The sequence below is a fragment of the Panthera tigris genome, chromosome D4 (assembly GCF_018350195.1).
Source record: "Panthera tigris isolate Pti1 chromosome D4, P.tigris_Pti1_mat1.1, whole genome shotgun sequence".
Taxonomy (NCBI): Eukaryota; Metazoa; Chordata; class Mammalia; order Carnivora; family Felidae; genus Panthera; species Panthera tigris.
In genome coordinates this window covers 55,660,838-55,685,083 of record NC_056672.1, presented here as the reverse complement: position 1 = coordinate 55,685,083, position 24,246 = coordinate 55,660,838, and the positions used below count along the sequence as shown (strand labels likewise).

General features: G+C 40.7%; 1 protein-coding gene across 4 annotated transcripts in view; it reads right to left on the bottom strand.

Annotated features, from left to right (window-relative positions):
* Window positions 1–24,246, bottom strand: part of UBAP1 (ubiquitin associated protein 1) — a 61,102-nt gene that overhangs the window by 1,425 nt on the left and 35,431 nt on the right. For all 4 annotated transcript variants that reach the window (XM_015535036.2, XM_007076563.3, XM_042965166.1 and 1 more), the window contains 4 exons: window positions 15,825–15,949; window positions 9,782–10,717; window positions 1,016–1,198; window positions 194–295 (listed from right to left, as the gene is read on the bottom strand). In XM_015535036.2, coding sequence (XP_015390522.1) covers window positions 194–295; window positions 1,016–1,198; window positions 9,782–10,717; window positions 15,825–15,949 — 1,346 coding nt within the window. The remainder of the gene's footprint in view (window positions 1–193; window positions 296–1,015; window positions 1,199–9,781; window positions 10,718–15,824; window positions 15,950–24,246) is intronic.

The window sequence follows — 24,246 nt, the reverse complement described above, 5'->3', positions numbered from 1 at the left end:
ATAATCTTCAACCCAATACTTCATCAAGCCTCTAACAACCCCAACTATCCAAATGCTGTCTGGACACTTAAGAAATTATGTATTTTGACTACCTCTGCCTGCACTCACTAGTAGGGAAAGGTGATTCTTGGACAGGAGACACTAGTTTGTCCCTCCTTTCCAGAGGGTTCCCTTGAGGCACAAAGGGTCCTACCTTTTCCTCTGAACACTGGTGCATTTCCAGAGCCTCTTCCACTAAAAGAGGGTCGAAGCCCTTCTCACAGAGCTGTCCATGTGCAAAGAGATAGTCGAGAATCTTAAAAAAAGAAAAAGGTTTGAGCACTTATCACCACTCTTGCCTGAGTTTCCCAAGAGTCTTAAGCCAGTAAGGGTGACGTCTGCTTCCCACCTGGCTATTAGATCCTGGATAGGACTTGAATTTGTATTGTGAACTGCATCCAACACAGTAGGACCTCGGTGACTATTTGCTGAAAAGACAGGCATACCCTTCTAAACATGAGTAGCCATTTTTCAAAGGAGTTCCTGTCACAGCTGACTCATATCTCCCAGAATGTCAACTCCACAGACTGGGCAGAATATACTAACAAATAGCCCAAATCACGAAATGCCAAGATTTAGGTCTCCAGTACCCCATTTTGGAACACTCTGGGCATCTATGACAGGATAAACATTTCTGGGAGGAGACATCAGACCATATCTCAAGACTAGTGTGCCCTTTCAGGAGGGGCAGAGAACAGTCCAACGGCTCCAATGCACCCTTTCCTCTAGGCTTTTCTCTAGCATAGGTCCCAGGGCAGCCCCCAAAGCAGAAGCACTACTGCTGAGGCTGCTACTTTCTCCAAAAATATTGCCCTGAGTCCCGCCAACTCACAGGAAAGGACGCTGGGGCTAGGAGTCTGATGGGGCTCTAGGATATAAGCAGGACATTACTCCAGCCCCAGAGGTCTAGGACCTCTCTCCAGGCTGACCACTCACCACCCACCCCACGCCAACCCCCAGCCAACCAACCACTCACCTGCTCAATATTCTCTCCTTTCTTCTTCATGGCTCTCAGGACACACTCATATGAGTAGCCCATGTTGACCACGGTCTCCACACACTGCCGCTCACTGGGGGACAGTGTCTGCAGTTCAGAATAGGCCTGGGGACAGCTGGGAGTGTTGGGCACTTGTGACATTGAGAAATTAGGAGGTGTGACCTGGTGGTGGAGAAACCAGAGGATCAGGCAGGAATAAAGACAACTGGGGCCCCAGAAGACATGTCCCCTAAGTAGCCCAGTCCAGGGGCTTGCTATTTCTGACACTTACCACATTCCCAAACAGTTGACCTGGTAGAAAGGGCCAGATTGCTGGCCAGACATCCTAAAGATGGGTGAGGAAAAGAAAAGCTGGGAAGACACCTGCAATTGGATTGTCCTCTGCCCTCATCCCAGCTTGCAGAATAAGAAAATACTACAAGAGCTACATGCCCTTCTATGTTCAAATCCCTTGGGCTTGAATTGGAGAAATAAGTTCTGAGGCTGCCCAAGATGGCTGCTATGATTTCTCTCCAGGGCTCCATTATCCCTTTCACAGGTTGTGCTTCAGAGTCATAAAAGGTTCATTCACCTCAGACACCCCTAACTCTGGGGCTCTTTCCCAACAATGTCTCTATCCCTGCTTCTATCCCTGGGCTGGGCAGAGACTGCGAGTGCTGTTGCCCTGCACCACAAGCTACAAGGCTTCAATTCCCTGCTACAGCTGCCAATACTGAAGGACTATTAGCCACACCAGGCTGGGCCCTCAAAAAATGGAATGTGTACTCCAGGGCCCTGCTTCTACTGTCCTGCAGGCAGCCTGCTACATGCCCTAGGACTCTATTAACCTCAGTCGGATTGATGGGTAGAACTCTTTCTACCCCTTCTGATAATGACTCAGGCCCAAGGCATGAAGGCTGCTCACTCCCAGGCCTAAGGACCAAACCACAATGGAACAAGGTCATAGTTTAGCCCAGCTCCCAAGAACCAGGGAAAGTATTTCAACAGAATTCTTACTTCCTTTGGGGGGAGGGAGGGTGTGCTTAAGAAGCAGGGAACTCAGCTCCCCCCCCCCCTCCGCCCCATCCTAGAAAGACATTCAAAGTTAATAGCTATAACCAGATACTTTCCTCAAAGTCAGTTGGGAAAAGCCAAAACTATAGGCCTTAAAGCTCACTGTTTCCTCTTATCCATCTCACCCACAGCACACCCCTGGCAGCCTAGTCACAGGGCTCACTCATTGAGTTACAGGAGTCCCAACAGGGCAGAGACTGGATCAAACCATTCTGGTACTTCGCAGGTCCCAACAAATCTCTCTTCAGGGTCAGGGTCTAACTGGGCTTGAGAATACCAAAAGCCAAATATGATTAATCATACTGCTGGCACAGTACTTATCACATCACAGTATTGGTGTTTACAGGCCCTGCTCATCAATTGTTGAATAAATGGAGGTCTATTAGGATTTTTTTTTTTTTTTGAGAGCAAGTGGGGGAGGAGCAGAAAGAAAGGAAGAAAGAGAATCTTAAAAAGGCTCCAAGCATGGAGCCTGATGCAGGGCTCAATCCCACAACCATGAGATCAAGACCTGAGCTGAAATCAAGTCAGATGCTTAGCCACCCAGGTGCTCTGGTCTATTAGGATTTCAAAGGGGGAATTTAACACAGCAAATTGACACTGATTCTCCCTCCCCAAAACCCACTACAATGATAATAAAACTATTAATCTTTAAGGTCAAAAAAAGAGGGAACAGCAGTGGACAATATATTTCAATGAAATATTAGAACATGGAATGCTAGCAGAAGCAGTGAAGTTATAAGTAAGTGGGAGAAAGAAGAGTCAGTCCACCAGCCTTTCAAAACTCCTGAGAGGGGTTCAGCATTTGGAAGCACCAGGTACTGTTGTGATAAGGCAAGGACACAAAGTGAGTGATTAGAGCGATAAGACCCTCAGGGAAAACCTTCCCCACCTGACCCTCATCCTCTTCAGGGGGGCAGAAAGTTCAGTCTCTAGCACTAAAATATGGATACAAGGGATGGCATATGACAAAATGAGCTATAAGAACAAAGAGGGAATTTAAGTAAAAATCCTATACACCAGACTTCCCCAACCTTCCTTAACCCTCAAGCAGAATTCTCAGGTAAAACTGTAAGCCTCCAAAACCTTCACATGTTGACACTTTGCAGAGCCCCCCAAAGCCTACTAACCTTCAACCTACAGTGAAACTTAGTGATTGGCAAGTACACCCCAACACACACATTTTCCCCTCTGCTGATTTTTTTTAAGTGCCTCGCTCTTAAATGTGAATACAAAGCCAGAGATCCCAAACCAAGAGAGAGAATAGACAAAGCACTTGGAATTTAAAGTATGGTAAAGTAAAATTTTATTTAAAAGATTGTGAGATTTTTAAAAAATGATTATAAGACAGTCAAAGATATATCCAGAAAGTAAAACATAAAGACAAATAGATAAGGGGCATCTGGCTGGCTCAGGCAGTAGTAGCACGTGACTCTTAATCTCTGGATCATGAGTTAGAGCACCACACTGGGTGTAAAGATTACTTAAAAAATAAAAACCTAAAAAGTCTCCTCTTTTAAAGAAAAAGAAAAGGACAGGAAACAAAAGGATAGCACATTAGAACAACAGTCAAGGAGGTCCAATATCCAGTTACAGGAATTCCAGAAAAAGAGAAAACAAAATATTAATAAAAGAAAAAAAATCTCAAACAACAGATGTTGGCGAGGATGCAGAGAAAGAGGAACCCTTCTGCACTGCTGGTGGGAATGCAAACTGGTGCAGCCACTCTGGAAAACAGTATGGAGGTTTCTCAAAAAAATTAACAGTAGAACTACCCTATGACCCAGCAATTGAACTATTTGGTATTTATCCAAAGGATACAAAAATGCTGGTTCGAAGGGGCACGGGCACCCCCATGTTTATAGCAGCACTATCGACAATAGCCAAAGTATGGACAGAGCCCAAATATCCATCGCCTGATGAATGGATAAAGAAGATGTGGTATATATATTCAATGGAATATTACTCAGTGATAAAAAGGAAATCTTACCATTTGCAACAACATGGATGGAACTAGAGCGTATTATGCTAACCAAAATAAGTCAGAGAAAGACAAATATCATGTGATTTCACTCATGTGGAATTTAAGAAATGAAACAGATGAACATAGGGGAAGGGAAACAAAAATAAGACAAAAACAGAGAGGGAAACAAACCATAAGGGACTCTTAAATACAGAGAACAAACTGAGGGTTGCTGGTGGGGTGTTGGGTATGGGGATGGGCTTAGATGCGCGGTGGGCATTAAGGAGGGTACTTGTTGGGATAAGCACTGGGTGTTATACAAAAGTGATGAATCATTAGATTATATTCCTGAAATCATTATTACACTATATCTTAACTAATTTGGATTTAAATTTTTTTTTTAAATCTCAGATTTTTTAAAAACTGAGCTGAGCCTTATGAAAGGATCTAGGAGGGCCTAGTAGCACAATAAATGAACAAGGCACAGCACACCATGAGTAAACTTCAAATCTCCAGAAATGAAGATCCCAAAATCTATTTGAGCAGGTGTTGGTTGGAAGAACACAGAGAAGCACAGGAATGCTAGAAAGCAGTGGAGCTTATACTTCAATAAAGTTTCTTTAAAAAGAGAAGGAACAATGTCTTGAAAATTCTTAAAGGGAAACAATCTTCAACTAAGAAATCTAAATCCATCCAAACTATCATTAGCACATAAGGTTAAAATTAAGACATTTCTGAACACTCAAGGACTCAAAACTGATAGGTTACCCAGTGTGTTTGGATGTGTCAGAATGAGAAAATTATCATTGGGTCTCTGATCGCTCTCTTGGAGCATTTGGACAAAACTGGAAACAAATACAAAGAAACTATGCAGAGGAGCACCTGCCTGGCTCTGTCCATAGTGCATGTGACTCAATCTTGGGGTTGTGAGTTCGAGCCCCATGTTGGGGGCAGAGAATACTTCAAAAAAAAAAATCTTCAAAAAAATTTTTGTGACTTTTTTTTTTTTTTTAAAGTATCCTCTACCCCCAACATGGGCTTGAACTCACAACCCTGAGATCGAGTCACATGCCTTACCAACTGAGCAAGCCAGGTGCCCCAAACTGCAAATTTTTTAAATGGAGTAATTTATGAGAAAAAACTGCAAAATTAAAAAAAATATATATCACAATACAGTATCTGAATTTGACAATAAATATTTACCCAATCATAATAATGTGAACAGCACCATTAATTTACCGTTTTGTGATATAATTATGATGGAAGCTATAGGAAGAAGGTAGAGGAGCTATTATAAAAGCTAAATCTTCAACTATAACAAAGTATAAAACTGTCTAAAATTGATAAATTTAGGGGGCACCTGGGTGGCTCAGTCAGTTGAGGGTCCAAATTTGGCTCAGGCCATGATCTCGTGGTTCATGAGTTTGAGCCCCACATCAGACTCGCTGCTGTCAGCACAGAGCTGGCTTCAGATCCTCTGTCCCTCTCTCTGCCCCTCCCCCACTTGTGCTCTCTCAAAAATAAACATCTAAAAAGAAAGAGTAAAATAAAATTAATTTAGAAAAAGCAACATAAGCACTTTATTTAGAAATACATAGATAAATCCCAGCAGAAATAGCTTAAAGAGTCCAAAGTGCCTAACTAAAGGAAGCAAAACTGGAGCTGGGGAGTGGTGAGTCAGGGAGCTACTGTTATTCAATATGACTTGATTGGGGTGCCTGGCTGGCTCAATCAGTAGAGCATGTGACTCATGACTCTAAGGTCATGAGCCTTACATTGGGTGCAGAGATAAATAAGTAATTTAAAATAAATAGGGGCCCCTGGGTGGCTCAGTCGGTTAAAGCATCCAACTCTTGATTTCTGCTCAGGTCATGATCTCACAATTCATGAGATCGAGCCCCACATCAGGCTCCCCACTGACAGCATAGAGCATGCTTGGGATTCTCACTCTCTCCCTCTCTCTCTGCCCCTCTCTGACTCACTCATGCACACACATGCACTCTCTCTTTTTCAAAATAAACAAACTTAAAAAAAAAAAAATTAGAGGGGCACTTGGGTGGCTCAGTTGATTAAGCATCCAACTCAGGTCATGATCTCGCAGTTTATGAGTTCAAGTGCCACACAGAGCTCTGTGCTGACAGCTCAGAGCCTGGAGCCTGCTTCACATTCTATGTCTCCCTTTCTGTCTCTGCCCCTCCCCCACTCATGCTGTCTCTTTCTCCTCCTCAAAAATAAAACATTAAAAAAAATTTAGGGGCGCATGGCTGGCTCAATCAGTTGGGTGTCCAACTTTGGCTCAGGTCATGATCTCACAATTTGTGGGTTCAAGCCCTGCATCAGGCTCTGTGCTGACAGCTTAGAGCCTGAAGCCTGCTTCAGATTCTGTGTCTCCCTCACTCTCTGTCCCTCCCCCACTCATGCTCGCTTGCTCTCTCTCAAAAATAAAGATTAAAAAAAAAATTTTTTTTTAATTTTCATTTAAAAAAATCTAGAGATACAGGGGCACCTGGGTGACTCAGTTGGTTAAATGGCCAACTTCAGCTCAGGTCATGATCTCACGGTTTAGGAGTTCGAGCCCCACGTTGGGCTCTGTGCTGACAGCTCAGAGCCTGGAGACTGCTTCGGATTCTGTGTCTACCTCTCTGACCCATTCCCACTCATGTGTTCTTTCTCTCTCTCTGTCTCTCTCTCTCTTCCCCCCTCCTCAAAAATAAACATTAAAAAAAAATATCTAGAGACAACAGAAGAATTTGTAAGTATTAAAGCAATGGCAACAGAAGAAATGATAAACAGATGTGAACACATAAAAGTTAAGAGAGTATATGTCAAAAAAATTTTTAAATACACTTTTGGAGGGCACCTGGGTGGCTCAGTCAGTTAAGCATCTGACTCTTGCTTTTGGCTCAGATCATGATCTCACAGTTCTCTCTCCCCTCTATCTCCACCCCTGCACATACACATACACACTCTCCTGCACATACACACTCTCTCTCAAATAAATATGTATTTTTTAAATAATAAAATATACTTCCAAAGCAAACTGGCACTACTAATGCTTACTGGCCAAATTAGTAAATTCAGAAGTATAAGGAAAAGGCAAAGTATTTTGCTGAATCAACTGTGTAAGAGTAAGAAATGTATCCATACCCAGAGAAAGAGAACCCCAATGGCAGAGTGAGACTAACCAGTGAGCAGAGCCAGGTCCACAAAAGGCTGACATAGAGTAAGAAAAGCATGGCTAGGGCTAGGTCAGGCAGTTCTATGCTGGTCTCAGAAGAAGGGCGCATTACAAGATTATTCTTCTAAAGCTAATCCATAGACTTCTCAACTTCTAAGATTAGTTTATATAAACACTAAAACATGGAATCAGAATCTGAAAAGTGAGACCCAAACATCAGGCCTAAAATAGCCAACAAGAACTAAATTCCAAGAACACTTCCCTTAGTTCCTAAACAGTGTATACAGGCCAGTTAACTCCTTTACTCCCCTCCCCCATCCTCAAGTCACTAACTATCCTGAAGAGAAGTGCTTTGTTCTCACCATGGGCCTCAAAAACTCACACTAAGATCAAGGGCCAGGATGGAAATCAGGCTTTGCTTCTTGGGGATAAGGGCCATGACTTCCTTAGAAAAACACCAGAACTTCAGTTCTGTTTATTTGCCCCTTGAAGGCAGAAAATCCCAAACCAGCAAGAAGCAGGTCCCCTTCCCACCCTGAAATGGATGGGCCCAAAAGAAACTCCACAATCAGGTGGGTCAGAGAATGACAGGCGTTCTGGTCTGAGAACCATTTAGTTTATCAGCTTTGGTCTCTAAATGGTCACTGTAATTTTAAGGGGGGTTGGGGGTGAGGGACTTGAGGCTGAGGATCCCTAATCTTTCCCAGAGTGCTTTTAATTTCTCCACAGCATACACTGAATCCTGACCAGGGCCCAAAACCGGACCGGGAGGAATTAGGATGAAGTCCATTCCTAGGAGATAACACTAGAGTGTCATGCACTATCAAGTTTATCTGGGACAGGGGGTGCCTGGCAGGCTGTCAGTGGAGCATGTGACTCTTGATCTCGGGGTTGTTGGTTTGAGCCCCACGTTGAGTACAGAGAATTACTTAAAAAATAAAATCTTAAAAAAAAGTTTATCTGGGACAAGGTCTATGGAAGTTTATAAACAAAAGTGAGTTCTATGACAGTGGGAGCACTCACAGAGACAGTCATTTACCAAGAATGCTACTGCTGGGACTTTAGGTACTTACTGTAAAGTATCCCAAGGCTCATCTTTCTACCAGCTAATACCAGGCTTATTATGGTCTCTGACAGATATCCCACTAATATAATCAGGCTCCTCTCTGGCTCTAAATAAATAGTCTCTTGATATGTTGTCATTTAAAAAATCTGTGAGCTGGTATAGCCAAAAGTTCTTGGACTTCTAGGATTTCTATTCTAGAACGCAATGTATTATTCTGTGCTGCTTGAAACCACATCAAAAGCCTACCCTTTATGACAAAGGACTTACAACTTTTTTGAATATGACAAAATCAGATTTTCAGTGTAATACAAGTTGCAACTTTTATCATTAATCCATCTTTCAACATTAATCTGAATTCCAACCTTCCCCTCTCCCTCCCTTTGTAGGGATTCTTACTAGTGAGCAAAAAAAGGGGGATTACAGGATTTAAATCTGAAGGTTTTGGGGGCACCTGAGTGGCTTAGTCGAGCATCTGACCCGACTTCAGCTCAGGTCATGATTCCAGGGTTGTAGGATAGAACCCCAAGTATGGCTCCACACTGAGTATGGAGCCTGCTTAAGATTTTCTCTCTCTCTCTCTCTCTCTCTCTCTCTCTCTCTCTCTCTCCCCCCCCTCCCCCCCTTTCTCTACCCCTCTCCCCAACTCATGCTCTCTCTCTAATAAAAAAATAAATAAAATCTGCAGGTTTAAAAGTGACAAATTTCTACCTTTTGCTCGGACTTCTGATTCAAATTATCTACCAGTTACTAAGGCACCACGCAGTCTGCAGAACCATAACCAAGTTAGGTAAATTATAGTACACACAAGAACCAACCTTCTGGGCAGAATGAGAAGGAAAGAGGAAAGCAGGGACAAGATACAATGAGGAGTACCAAGCAACCTTCAAAAAAATGAATAAAGTAGGAAAAAGTAAATAAAAAGTTACAAAGAAAGAAAGCCTGTTTAAAAAAAGGCAGCAGAGAAAGAAACAAAGTAATCAGAAAAACACCATTCATGCATGATATACATTATCTTTTTGAAGGAAAGACCAAAAAGATACAGGTAGGAACAAGCGAACGTTAACCAGGCAAGCTCCTGGTTACTAACACTCCTTCGACCTCAGGAAACTAACCAGAACATACATAAGCAAAGTCCATACAGCCACGTCCCATCTTATCCTAAACCTTAAAAAGAAGATTGTGAGGTGACAACTGTTAGGTAGAATTTAGAAATCTTTGGGGACTCCTGGGTGGCTCAGTCAGTTGAGCGTCTGACTTCAGCTCAGGTCGTGATTTCGCGATGAGTTTGAGCCTCACATCAGGCTCTCTGCTGTCCGTGCAGAACCCACTTCTGATCCCCTGTGTCTCCCTCTCTCTGCCCCTCCCCCACTCATGCTGTCTCTCCTTCTCTCTCAAAAATAAACATAAAATAAAAAAGAACTTAGAAATCTTTGGAGCTCTAATTCGGAGGGAATTTTTTCCCCAAGAGGGATTTAAAAGGCTTACCGTGGGACCTGTATTTGGAGGTGATGATTCTTCTGTGCACACAGACAAGACAGAGAGGGAAGGCATCTGGGAGATCAGATCTGAGGGAGTCAGGGTTGGCACCTCTGTGCCACTGTCTAAGTTCAAAGCTGAAAGCCCAAGAGTATGATGCCCATTGAGCTCACTGGCACTGCTTTGGGTGGAAGGCTTTAGGGAATTCCGGAAGGTGCCATTGCGGAGGCAGGATGTGCTATGGAAAGTGCTTGCCAGCTTGGCTGTCTTCTGACTGCTATCATCAGAGTCAAGTTTGGGAAAGGATAGGGATTTGATATTGCTTACTGCAGGAATGGGGGGGAGGGACACTTTGGAAGACAGCGACATCTTTTCACAGTTGCCCAACTGTGGTAAGGTTATAAAGCCATTGGGTTTGTGAAGAGGCTTGATATCTAGGGTTGCCCGCTCCAGGGATGCCAGGACCTCCTCATCCTGTAACACAGACCCAGAGCCTCCTCTGGGCAAGTTATTGTCCAATAACTGAGCCATAATCGGTCCAGTGGTTCCTACCAGAATGTTTCTCAGCTCTTCCTTCTCATCAATAGTTTTTAACTCCAGATTATCAAATGGGTCTTCTTCACACTCGAAGTCAGCAGGATTGAAATCTGCCTTTGTGTGGGGTGGGCTGAGAACTTTCTGTTTCGTGGCACTGCTGCTGACCCGAGTCGGGGTGAGGATGCTGTTGTGCTGTAAGCTGGCAAGGATGGGGTTAATAGGAGGTGGCATTGTGGCTGTACTGTGAGTCTTGGAGAAGCTCATTTTGCTGTCGCCCTCTGGGCCACTCTTAGAATTCACTTTAGTTTCTACTTCCTCAGCCTTACGCTCTGCTTCCCGCTGGGCTTCTTGGATTTTCTTAATATCTTCAGCCCACTCAATAGTTTTCTTTTCCAAGGAGAAGTCATACTGCAAAGATATAGCACAGAAAGGAGGTGTGAACCCAGGTGACTGCCCTTCCAACTCAATTCCTCCAGAGAATTCACTTCTTCCTCACACCAGCAAAAGAGATCCATTCTAGGCAGCATATAAGGTGTATGGAACCATCCCCAGTCAGGAAAACTAAGGCTTCCTAATCTCCTTATATGGTTTAATCAAACTACACTCCTAGATTACATCTAGAAAAGAACTAGAGTTCCCACCACCTCTAATCCTATATAACAGGCCAAAGGTACCCTGCCAAGTACTCCCCGTCTTCCTTCTCTCCCCTCAGATCATTTTCCTTTCTAGAATTCTTCATTGGTGGCCTAGGCAGAGCTCAGTGGCCACCTCTAAAGCTATCCTGATGGCCTGTTCCTTCCTCTGAACTCTTACATAGCATCTGTCTCTATCGTGTGACACCAAGCACAAGTGACCGCACGTAGATTTAATCTTTAATTTTTTCCTAAACATTGTCCCCAACAATATCACAAACCTCTGGTGGGCAGCTACTGGGCTTTAGACCCTCTTGGAGTCTGTTATCTAGCACAATGCCCTAGATAAATCCTGCTCAATAATAACAGCCCCTAACATTTAAAAAGCACTTACCAGGTACCATGCAAGATTCTACGCACTTTGTATGTATTAACTCTGGATCTTTTAAACAACCCTTTAAAGTACCTACCTAAAAGTAGGTATTATTGTTACCCTCACTTTACAAGAGCTTGCCCAACGTCATAAAGCTGGTAAGTGGTAAAGCCTGGATGTGAATCCAGGCAATTGACTACAGATTCTATGTTCTTAAACCACTACCTATTAAGTTATAATGAACAGATTGTACTCTAAATACAGGAAAACTTCTTAATAAGAAATCTAGAAATATTCATATCAGGATTTTACAGTGCAAACTGCATAAGGATTCACTTCATGGTTGGCTCCTTAACAGTACCTTCGAGTATATCTCAATTTACAAGAACTTCCATTTGCATACTTGGAAAAAAAATATGATTACATAAAACAAAATTCACCTTGGACAGGAGAAAACAAAACTTTTGATGTTGACTCTAAAGCCTCAGAACTAAACAACGTCTGTGTGCACATTCAAGGCTTCAGAGATTAAAAAAAAAAAAAAAAAAAAAAAGGGGGGGGGGAGGGGAGGGATGGAGAGGAAAGGGGCCTATATGCTCAGACCAGAGTTTTAGAGTACAAGAAACACAATAAAGTGTCTCTGGTCATCCCCAAGTCTTTCAGTTCAAACAACACAAGAGAAGCCTGGAAATGCACATGTCAAGAAGTTTGTTTATACCCCTGGGCACCTGGCTGGCTCAGTCAGTGAAGCATGTGACTCTTGACCTCAACCCCCATGTTGGGTATAGAGGTTACTTTAAAAAATTTTTTTCTCTTAAATCTTAAAAAAAGAAAAAAAAAAGGAAAGGAAGGAAGGAAGGAATGAAGGAAGGAAGGAAGGAAGAGAAAGAAAGAAAGAAAGAAAGAAAGAAAGAAAGAAAGAAAGAAAGAAAGAAAGAAAGAAAGTTCATTTACATCCCTAAGCCAGCTGCTGAGCCCCACAAAGGCACCTTGTGATCATGGTACTGCCTTTCTACCACTAACGGTAGTGAAAAAACAGCACTGGGCAAAGACTGCTGCTTCTAACTGTGGAGTAAATCCAATTTTGCACCTGGCTTCTTCCACCAAATACGGCCTGTAACCAACTTCCCACCGCCTGTAAACACGGGTCCCTAAAATTTTACTCTCAAGAACTGGAAATTTATCTCCTTTTTTTGTAAAACCTTTATTGACTTTCATTTTTTAATTACCATAGTAAATACAGAATACTTGGAACACAGGAAAAACAGTAGAAATGTTACAGTGAAAAACTGTGATTTGAGAGTACAAATAAATAATAACAGCATCAAATATTTATGGAGTATCAGAAACCAGAATATGCATTATAAATGCATTATCTTATTTAATCCTCATAACAACCTTAAATGCTAATTATCCCCATTTTACAAATAAGGAAATGGAAGCTTGAAAAGTGTAAGAAATCTGTACAAGATTACACAGCTATTACATGGCAATTCCAGCTCATGAATGAATGATACCAAATTCTGCTCTAAATCGAAACACTGACAGCCATTCCCCACTACTGTGACCACCACCAATATGATATTCAGTGAAAGCTTTCTAGACCCAGGGTGCATGGATTATTTATATATGTTTTACTAGATCACTTTGATGAATGTTTAACTGAAAAATTGAGTTTGTACTGTCATGTATGGGCAAATATGACAAAGTTACAGGAAGCGTCAAGGTATCTATATGTCTAGGACTCTAGGTCTGACTCTTCTCTGAATAGGAAGGAGACCAGTACCAATACCACAACCAAATCCCCCATGGAGACCCAGAGTGTCAAAGTTTAAGGGTACTGTGTGCAATTACAGAACAAAAATATTTCAACTGTCCCACACAAGAATGGAGCTCATATCTCCTCTTTTGTTATTAGTGGGTGCTATGAATATAGTGAGCACAGCACCATGCACTTATTAATGCTTTATGCTGATCAAATAAATAGAAAATTCCCAGCAATGCCTAAAATAGCAGCAATTTGGGATTCAAAACAATTTTTCTGGATGAATCAATGAAGCAGTGAATAATATGAGAACTATTAAAAGAAAATGGAGATGTTTTTTAACACTATTGTTAACAGTATCCTGCACACAGAGAGGTATTTACTAATACTTGCTATCGCCAATAAAAAAGTCACCAGGTAGGGCACCTGGGTGGCTCAGTCAGGTAAGCGTCCAACTCTTGGTTTCTGCTCAGGTCATGATCTCACAGTTTATGGGTTCAAGCCCCCACATCAGGCTCTGGTGCTGACAGTGCAGAGCCTGCTTGGAATTCTCTCCCTCTCTCTCTGCCTCTCCCCAAGTCGTGCTCACGTGCGTTCTCTCTCTCTCAAAATAAATAAATAAGCATTTTTTTAAAAAAGTCACCAGGCAAAGAGAACAATGTAAAACTTTATATGGGATATCTGTGTCTCTTCTGGCTCAATAAATTCTCCATACACAACAGGGATAGCAATTCAGTATTTGAAAATATGTAAGATATTAAATATCATTAGTAATTAAGGAAACGCACATCAAAACCACAATAAGAGACCCACTGTAAACTCCAAGGATGTATATAACCAAAAAGATAGATTAGAAGAGTTGGCAAGGATGTGGATAAACTGAAACCCTCACGCACTGTGGATAGATTGTAAAATGGTGCAGCCACTTGGGAAAATAGTCTAGTGGTTCCCCAAAAGGTCAAACGTAGTTACCATATGACAACCCAGCAATTCCACTTATACACCCAAGAAAATTGAAAGAATATGTCTACACAAAAACCTATATACAAACGTTCATGCCACCATTATTCATAATAAACAAAAAGTGAAAACCACCAAAATGTCCATCAAGCAATGAATGGAAAAACAAAACGTAGTGTTATCAATACAACAGAACGTTATAAAGTCATAAAAATGAATGACATACCAACACTTCATTCATTACACATTGATAAACCTTGAAAACATTATGCTAAAGGAAAAGAGTCAATCACAAAAGACTATCTACTGTATTATTCCACTTATATGACATGTCCAATATAGGCAAATTCATAAAGACAAAGTAGATTTAGTGGTTTCGAGGGGCTAGGGTGAGAGGGAATGACTGCTGATGGCACTGCATTTCTTTTGGGGGGATGAAACTACTTAGGAATAAGACAGTAATAACGGTTATACACTCTGAATATACTAAAAACCATTTATGTGCAAACCTAAAAAGGCAAATTTCAAGGTATATGAATATCTTGATAAAGCTATTATTCTAAAAAATGTAACTATAGTTCTCCCATTATAATTACTCACTGCATTTAGACTGGAAGATAAATATTTCTTAGAGTAACATGTTGGTGCCTTAGAGAATCTCCCAGAAACAAAACTCCTTTGCCAGAAAGCTGTATTTTTTTTAAATCTTAAGTCACAGGAAGAAGTGTTTGATGGATAGTCAAAAGAGTTCCCATGTGACTCTTTCTCTAAACTGTAAGCTCCTTGAGGACAGTGATTAAGGTATTTATCTCTATCCCCAGCCCTAGTGGAACACTACTCAAAAGCAGGCATTCAGTAAATGTGTACTGAAGGAAGAAAGGAAGTCACAAAACATAAGGCTATTTGCTGCTTTCAAGAAGTAATTCTGTACATTTATACATAACTGCACTTTATTAAAGATGAGAGGATTAAGAAGCTATTGAAGAGGTGGCATTTAAGCACAGTCTAGAAGAATAAGCAGATTTTAACAGGTAGACAGCTTTCAGTACAGTGAGGAAGAGGAAAATATTCGAAGTGGAGGTAACAGCTCATGAGAAAAAACATAGTACAGATAGGTAATATACACGGTATATTCAATGAATTGGCAGTAACCTGCTATGGAGGAAACATGGAGGAGATAATGAGCCGAGGTGCTTTACCACAACCTTACATCTACACTTGATTCAATAAGGACTGGTGAACCAGTGTAAGTTTTTTTTTAACAGGGATGTGACAATTTGAAACTTTAACTTAGTAGTATTATTCTAGAAACAATATGGAAAATTTAAAAAAAAATGCTACAAGAAGAGGGGCCAATTAAAAAGGCTATTGCAATAGTGCAGGTGAAAAAATAAGGTTAAGGATGAACTGGATGGTAAAGGTGAGACACAGCAGAGAGAAAAATATCACCTTATTTGAATGACCAAGAAGATAATGAGGACATCAAAAGAGAGAAGGAAAAGAGGCGAATGAGCAAGTCAGATGGACAATGGAGATTTGTTTCAGACAAGGCACAGAATCCCAGGAATACACAGTCTAACAGATTGCAGAAGGTCTGTAACAGATATATAAACATATGTAAGTATGTGTGTGAGAGAGACAATGTGAGCCAAGCAATAACAGTTGCTATAAAAAATACAAATAAGAGATAAGAGAATGGTTTTTTTTTTCTATTTCACTATACATCAAATTCTTACTTTTTAAATTTTTAAATGCACTAAACTTTAACTAAAAATTACCACTTACCTGTATTTCTCTGACAACCTGCAAACAATCAGGCAAGGAGAAGCCAATAGGTAGACCAACTTTAGCTGGTGTTTTGAATTTGTCTCCTATCTTAAATGGGACATCATCAAGGTAACTGAAAGTCCCTATAATCAAAAATAAAGTAGAAAATATCAGCAAAAAACTTTATTATTTGTTTTGCTATACTCTTACATCTAGGATACAACATTAAGTTATGCTAGCCTAAAACCAGAAGTTAGAGAGTTGCTTCTCTGACTGCTTACCTTCTCCTGACCCTAGATCTCCGTGCAGGGAGGAAATCCTACCTGAGCCTACTTGATCTTATAAGGGTTTATTTTCTATTATACTTAGCGAAAGAGCCAAAGTACTCACAGAAGCCTAAAAGGCCTCCCCAAAGCCCACTATCCCTCTGCCCTCAACTGTCTGTCGCCTCTAACTACACTAAATCAAGGTGATTCTCTGTCCCTCAACCATGACAAAGTCAAATCTACCTCAAAAATTCTGCAGTGGCTGCTCCCTTTATCTGGACTGTTCTCTTAGATATCCACATGACTTATTCCTTTGTCTCCTTCAAGTCTTTGTTCAAATGTCACTTTCTCAGTGACGCTTACTCTGACCATCCTATTTAAAGTTCCTGTATGACCCTCACTGCAGTACTCCCATGTTACTATCTATCTTTTCCTCCACAGCACTTAGTACCTTCTAACATATTATTCATTTTTAAATTATATTTATTGTCTGTCTGGCCCAGTGGAATGTAAGTAAGCTCCTTGCAGGTAAGTATGTAAGTCTATTTTATTCACTGATACTGTCTCAAAACATACACATATTAGGCACTTCATAAATACTGAATTAATGATAGAACCTCCACAAGAGAATCTCCTTGACTAGATATCTCTACTTCAGAAAGAATCATTTTTAATTAATACAAGGAATTACTCTACATTTTTTTAAGACTATATTCTGGAGCAGATGTGGAAATATTCAAGAACCACAACACTTATGAAAAAAGGAAAACCAGACCAGACCATGGGAATCAGAACAGGATTATCAGGAGACATAAGCCATATACAACTGAACTGCTTTAACTCCCTAAAGGTTCTCTGCCTAATAGCTGAATCATACAGAAAGACCAGGACATTATCACTGATTTATGGAGTCAGACAAAATGCGAGCAGCTCTTGTATGTAACTCTCACTAACTATACACTCCAAATTGTACATGGTTTCTTTTCTGGACCAGGTTTGGGGATAACTTACTGGCAGAACCATCACGGACAACAAAACAGTTGATAAAATTAATTCTGCTTTTTGACTATTAGTAGCTGTAAGGATTGCTTCTGGGCCTCACACTAGACAGTAGTGTATTTTCTTGAGTGCTCATGGACAGAATAAAACAATTAAACCTCTTCCATGAAGATGCCTTCTCTCCCTTTCTAAAAATTGATAGATTTCAAGACTTAACAAGCTCAAGATGTAGCTGTAATCTTGTCATCATTCCCATTTCCTCAGGTAAATACTGCTCTGATACACCTGACACCCTCCATCAGGAAGAAGGTCCCTGCTCCCACCCTTGGGGGCTAGAGTTTCTAACATATCTTCTATCCAGAATTAAAACATTTTATGTATCTCCCACTCAGCTAGCAAATTAAATTCAAAACCATGTCCAATTTAACAATTTTTCTGGGGAATAGTTTCCTAGTGGGTCATACTTTTTTTTTTTTTTTTAACTTTTTTTTAATTTTTATTTTTGGGACAGAGAGAGACAGAGCATGAACAGGGGAGGGGCAGAGAGAGAGGGAGACACAGAATCAGAAGCAGGCTCCAGGCTCCGAGCCATCAGCCCAGAGCCTGACGCGGGGCTCGAACTCACGGACCATGAGATCGTGACCTGAGCTAAAGTCAGATGCTTAACCGACTGAGCCACCCAGGCGCCCCTGGGTCATACTTTTAAAAGTACTGTTTTCTCAGATGGCAATGCCTGTCACATTCCCACCCCTTTCTACTTGATTATTTCTAGTCCTTTAAGAATGAGCTTTACAACTCCCTTCTCAATCTCAGAACACCCAGTTTACACCAGCACCTCAGGTTGTACGACTGTGTTAAGTTTCCTTATATTCCGCCTAGAGACTGTGAGTGAGAATCTGAGTGTCCCCTAAGAAGGGATAAAAATGTTTCAAATTTATACCTCCCAATCTCAGAGTAATATCTGGCAGAAGACATGCTCAATAAAGTAAAAAACAAAGAATACATAGTCTTATGCTTCTTTCATATTTAATTCTCACCCCCATGCTAATTCACATTCAATTAATATTTATTAAAATTCAAAGTAATTTACCAAAACTGGCAAGGCTAGTCACAGAAATGTACCAGGTACCCCCACCCCTCAAAAAACTATCAGGTATCATCATAGCTTGCCAACAAAACCAAGTATTGGTTACAACACTAAAACTCTGTCACTTACAAAATTCTTTATATTATAGAGATTAAAAGGAAAGTTGTATCTAATTTTAAAAACTGGGAGGGAGGGCATCTGGGTGGCTCATCCAGTTGACTCCTGGCTTCAGCTTAGGTCATGATCGATCCCATGTGGGACTGTGTGTGGAATGTGGAGCCTGCTTAAGATTCTCTCTCTCCCCCTCTGCATCTCTCCCCTGCTTGCTCTCTCTAATAAATAATAATAAATTTATCTGCCCTCCATGAACACAGGTGCTCAAATTTTCCTGAAAGTTAAATTTTAACTTTAGCTAGTATCCTGATTAACTGGAAACAAAGTTGAAACTAGCGTTTTCTAAGAAGCACTGGAAAGATTTACAGTCAAACTAACAATCACAAAATTAAGTCTTTTGTTTAACAATGTTTATTCATTCAGGGGAGCCTGGGTGGCTCAATCAGTAAAGTATCCAACTTCGGCTCAGGTCATGATCTCACAGTTCATAAGTTCAAGTCTTGCATCAAGTTCTCTGTTGTCAGCACCCCAGAGGCCACTTCAGATCCTCTGTCCCCCCTTTCTTCCTTCCCCTCCCCCACTCTCTCTCTCTCAAAAATAAACATTAAAAAAAAAGAATGTTTATTCATTCCAAGTAGGTTTATATAACACACACACTGAAAAAAATCCTATCCATAATATACAAGCATATATGATATATAAATATAAGAAAACTCATCCACACGAAAAGTAACAAAAAAAAAATCTTTTTAAATGTTTTGCTATTTGAGAGAGACAGTGCGTGATCGGGGCAGGGGCAGAAACACACAGATACAGAATATAAAGCAGGCTCCAGGCTCTGAGCTGTCAGCACAGAGCCCAATGTGGGGCTCAAACCAATGAACCGTGAGATCATGACCTGAGCTGAATTCTGAAGCTTAACTGACTGAGGCCACCCAGGCGCCCCCTAACAAAATTTTCTTAAGTGAACAGTTCTGTTAGGGCACCTGGCTGGCTCGGTGTAATGTGTAACTCTTGACCTCAAGGGAGAGATTACTTAAAAATAAAATTGTTTGAGGGGTGCCTGGATGGCTCAGTTGTATGAGCGCCTAACTCTTGGTTTCAGCTCAGGTCATGATCCCAGGGTCATGGATTGAGCCCCGAGCTAGGCTCCATGTTGAGTGTGGAGGCTGCTTAGGATTCTCTCTCTCTCCCCCTGTGTCCCTCTCCCCAGCTCATGCTCTCTCTCTCTAAAAAAAAAAAAAAAAAAAAAATTTTAATGAAATCTTTTAGAGACACCTGGCTGGCTCAGTTGGTTGAGTGTCCAACTTCAGCTCAGGTCATGATCTCACAGTTTGTGAGTTCGAGCCCCACATCGGGCTCTGTGCTGACAGCTCATGCCTGGAGCCTGCTTTGGATGCTCTGTCTCCCTCTCTCACTGCCCCACCCCTGCTCACGTTCGCTCTGTCTCTGTCTCTCAAAAATGAATAAATGTTAAAAAAAAATTTGTTTAACGAAACCTTTTTATAAATAAGTATCTTTTTTAAAAGGGCATTTAAAGAGATGGCAACAAAGCAAACAACCCTTTAACGAATATATCAAAATATGTATTTCTCATTTCTCAATACATCTTTTTTTTTTTAATTTTTTTTTTTAACGTTTATTTATTTTTGAGACAGAGAGAGAGACAGAGCATGAACAGGGCAGGGGCAGAGAGAGAGGGAGACACAGAATCTGAAACAGGCTCCAGGCTCTGAGCTGTCAGCACAGAGCCCGACGCGGGGCTCGAACTCACGGACTGCGAGATTGTGACCTGAGCCGAAGTCGGTCGCTTAACCGACTGAGCCACCCAGGTGCCCCTACATCTTATTTTTTAAATAGATTCAATAAAAGCTCAACTACAGAGAATTAAACACTATGACTAATAATTTTCCAGCTTACACCAAATACTTTTTACTTTCAGTCTTTTTTTTTTTCATGTTTATTTATTTATTTTGAGAGAGAGCATAAGCAAGGGAGGGGCAGAGACAGAAGGAGAGACAGAATCCCAAACAGGCTCCACACCGTCAGCACAGACTCCAATGTGGGGATCAAACCCATAAACCGTGAAATCATGATCTGAGCCAAAACCAAGAGTCCCACACTTAAGCTACCTAGGCACCCCTTTCAGCATTTATTACTGAATATCTTTCTTTTTCTGAGTATCTTTCTAAAATGTCTGGGCCTGTTTTCTTAAAATTTAGTTTAGAAAAAGAAAATTAAGTATATCTGTGATGACTGCGGCTGTGGCAGTTCCCTGAAGTCAGGTTCTGTATCGCTTTGCATTATGCCACAGAAGAGACCGGGCTGAAAATGTAGTATATCTCAGGATAAATTCTGGGAAGACTTCATTGTGTTTTCTTTCTTTCTCAATTGCTGATATACGGTGATCCTGTGACCTGCCTGTTTCCCTGAAACAAAGTTACAATTCCAGGGAGGAGGTGGGATGAATTCTTAATGGAGGATAGAAACTGGATTATGCTTAATTCAGGTCTTACTGTAAACTCAAATTGAGGATTAAAATTTAAGTTTTTGAAAAAGAAGAACAGTAAAGACCAAACTTAAAATTAAGTGAAAAACACAATTCCATGACTGGGTATCACTACCTTAAAGCTGTGAAGTTGTAGACACACACGTATACAGACACACATTAAAATTATACAGATATCTGCTATAGGATATGAAGTCACAATAAATGTTACTCACACCCTAACAACAACAGCCAGACAACCTACAAAATCAGCTTTTAAATACAGAGTGTCTGGCATTCAATCAAAAACAAGACACACAAAGAAGCAAAAAAATGTAACCCATCATTAAGAGAGGAAGCAGTCATCAGACCCAAACTGAGTGATGGCCAATATATTGAAAGTATCAGAAAGGTGGTGAACATGTGTTAGCAGATGAGGAATTTCAATAAAAGGCAGAAATATAAAGAGACAAAACAATAATGCTAGAAGTGAAAAATGCTGTATCAGAAAAGAAAATCTTTGACAGTTCATAACCAGGCTACAGGGATAATCAGAAGACAATACTTAGCAGAGAAAACAATCAGAGAACCTGAGGTTAGGTCAAAAGAAATTAACCAAATTGAAACACAAAGGAAAAGAAAAAAGAAAAAAATGGAACAAAGCCTTAAGAAAGCTTTAGGAGTATCAAACAGCCTAATATGTGTATGATTAGAGTTTCAAAGGTAAGAGAGAAACAATGGGGCAGAAAAATTTAAAAGAGATAATGGCTAGCAAATTTTCCCAAAGTGATAAAAGACATCCACCCACAGATCCAAAAAGTTTAGCTAACTTCAAGCAGGATAAATACACAGAAAATCACACCAAGGCACATCATGGTCAGATTGTTAAAAACAAAGAGAAAATCTTGAAAGAAGGTGGGGAGCAGCAATGATTAAATGATGGCCAATTTCTCTACATTACACTGTAAAGCATAGCTGATCAACTTTTGAAACAATTTAAATCTTTTTTTTTAATGTTTATTTATTTTTGAGAGAGAGAGCGCAAGCAGAGGAGGGGCAGAGAGAGAGAGAGACACAGAATCTGAAGCAGGTTCCAGGCTCTGAGCTGTCAGCACAGAGCCCGACATGGGGCTCAAACCCACCAACTGCGAGATCATGACCTGCGCAAAGTAGGACACTTAACTGACTGAGCCACCCTGGCGTCCCAACTTTTGAAACAATTTAAAATAAAATACCTTTCTCTATACCTCAGCAAGAAAAAGATGTCAATATCCTGGTAGAAATTAAACCAAGGGCAAAATGAACCTCCCTTAAAAACTAGCTAACTAGGGGCACCTGGGTGGCTCAGTCGGTTAAACTTCTGACCAGCTCAGGTCATGATCTCACAGTTCAGGAGTTCGAGCCCCAAATCGGGCTCACAGCCCACTTCAGATCCTCTGTCTCCCTCTCTCTCTGCCCCTCCCCAGCTTACACATGCTCTCTCTCTCTCAAAAATAAAGATTGTAAAAAAAAATTTTTTTTAATTTAAAAAAAGAAAAATAAATTAGCTAAGGGCACCTAGCTGGCTTAGTCAGTTGAGCACTGCTTCTCTTAATCTCTAGGTTATGAGTTTGAGCCCCATGTTGGGTGCAGAAAGAGTTTAAAAATAAAATCTTTAAAAAAAAAAGTTAGCTAAGTAAATGGTCATAAATAGGATACCCTGGCATTTCAAAGGAGAGAGTTTAGTTTCATTAAGTTATATCTTATACAGACTTCTTTTTTTCTAAATTAGAATCTCAGGGCATTTTCCCAGATAGTAAAAGAATAATTTTTGTTCGTTGAAACATTTTTAAAAGCCCTTTAAAAGTCGTTTCTGGAAAATAACTTTTTTCTTGGATGAAACAAGTGGAAAATGAGTTAAAAACTAAAGGGGATTAACATTGTAAAGCACCAGGCTCCAGGAAAAGCCTGATTTACACTGACCCAAGGGTTTGCAATTTACATATTCTAAGAACAATATTTTTTAATTTTTTTTAACGTTTATTTATTTTTGAGAGACAGAGCTCAAGAGGGGGAGGGGCAGAGGAGAGAGGAAGGCACAGAAACTGAAGCAGACTCCAGGCTCTGAGCTGTCAGTACAGAGCCCGATGTGGGGTTTGAACCCATGAACTCTGAGATCATGACCTGAGCCAAAGTCAGACGCTTAACCGACTGAGCCACCCAGGCACCCCTAATGTTTATTTATTTTTGAGAGAAAGTGTACAAGCAGGAGGGGCAGAGAGAGAGAGGAAGACAGAGGATCTGAAGCAGGCTGTGTGCACTGACAGCAGAGAGCGTGATGTGGGGCTTGAGCTCCCAAATTGCAAGATCATGACCTGAGCTAAAATCGGGCACTTAACCAACTGAGCCACCCAGGCACCCCTATAGGAACAATAGTTTTAAAAGTCTTTGAGAATTGTTTACATCTCTTATTCTGTTATTTAGGGATATGTAATTATTAATGACAGTGGAAGAAGTTCAACCTCAGTTGAAAAAAACAAACTTGAAGGTAAGTTAAATACCAGTCATAAGACAGCATAGCAAAAAAATCTAGTCAACTCAAATATTTGAAAAGAAAAAAAAAAAAAACTATTTAATATCCAGTCACAAGAGCAGATGCTACCTCCTGTCCACACCCCAAAATGCCCCTGGAAGAATTACACACACACATATACCCACTAACCCCAATGGGCCAGTCAGATAATACCTAACTTAGGGAGAATCAATCCACAGGCCTATAAGCTAGGCTGTGCCAATCAGATTCTCCCTTGGCCAAAAGACAGAAAAACTTCAGCTATATGATGCTAGCTGCTTAAACTGAAAGATCAAGTACCAAGCAACACCATATGGGGGGAGGGGGTGCATTTCTGGCCCTATGCACTCTATACAAGTAGGCAAGTAGGCCAAGAAAGCAAGTCTATTAAGAGAAGAACAAAAATGGAGCACACCCGCAGAGAAAAGCAGTAAGGAAAGGCTATGTAGCCTTCTGAGAGATGGGAGCAGATGCCTTAGTTTCCTGGCTTTCTGATTTGTAAGGCCAAGCTGAACTTGATTTCCCACACTCAGCTACCTACAAGACTGCCTACTCCCATTTTTTTTTTTTTTTTGCCTATTTCCTTTAATTTCTATTCCTTAAACTACATGATATCTAAAAATAAGACTCTTTACTCTAAAAACTCAACGAAAGCAATGGAAATTCAGGTAGGAACTCAGCAGTTTAAAGCAGAAGAAGCTGAAGAGAGAAAGAGAAAATCTATTCTCAAATTTTATTCCGAATATTTGGCTTAATAAAATTTTGGTGAGGAATGCAAGGTGATGGAGGACTTTCTAAAAAACAAGTCTTTACTGATCAGGTAACTTCAAAATTAGAATCTTCTCTCTGGATTGTTTAGCTGAAACACATAATCTGGAGTCCATCTTATTTTCACTCCAGTCTAAAAGGATTTCCTAAAGAGCCAAGATATATAA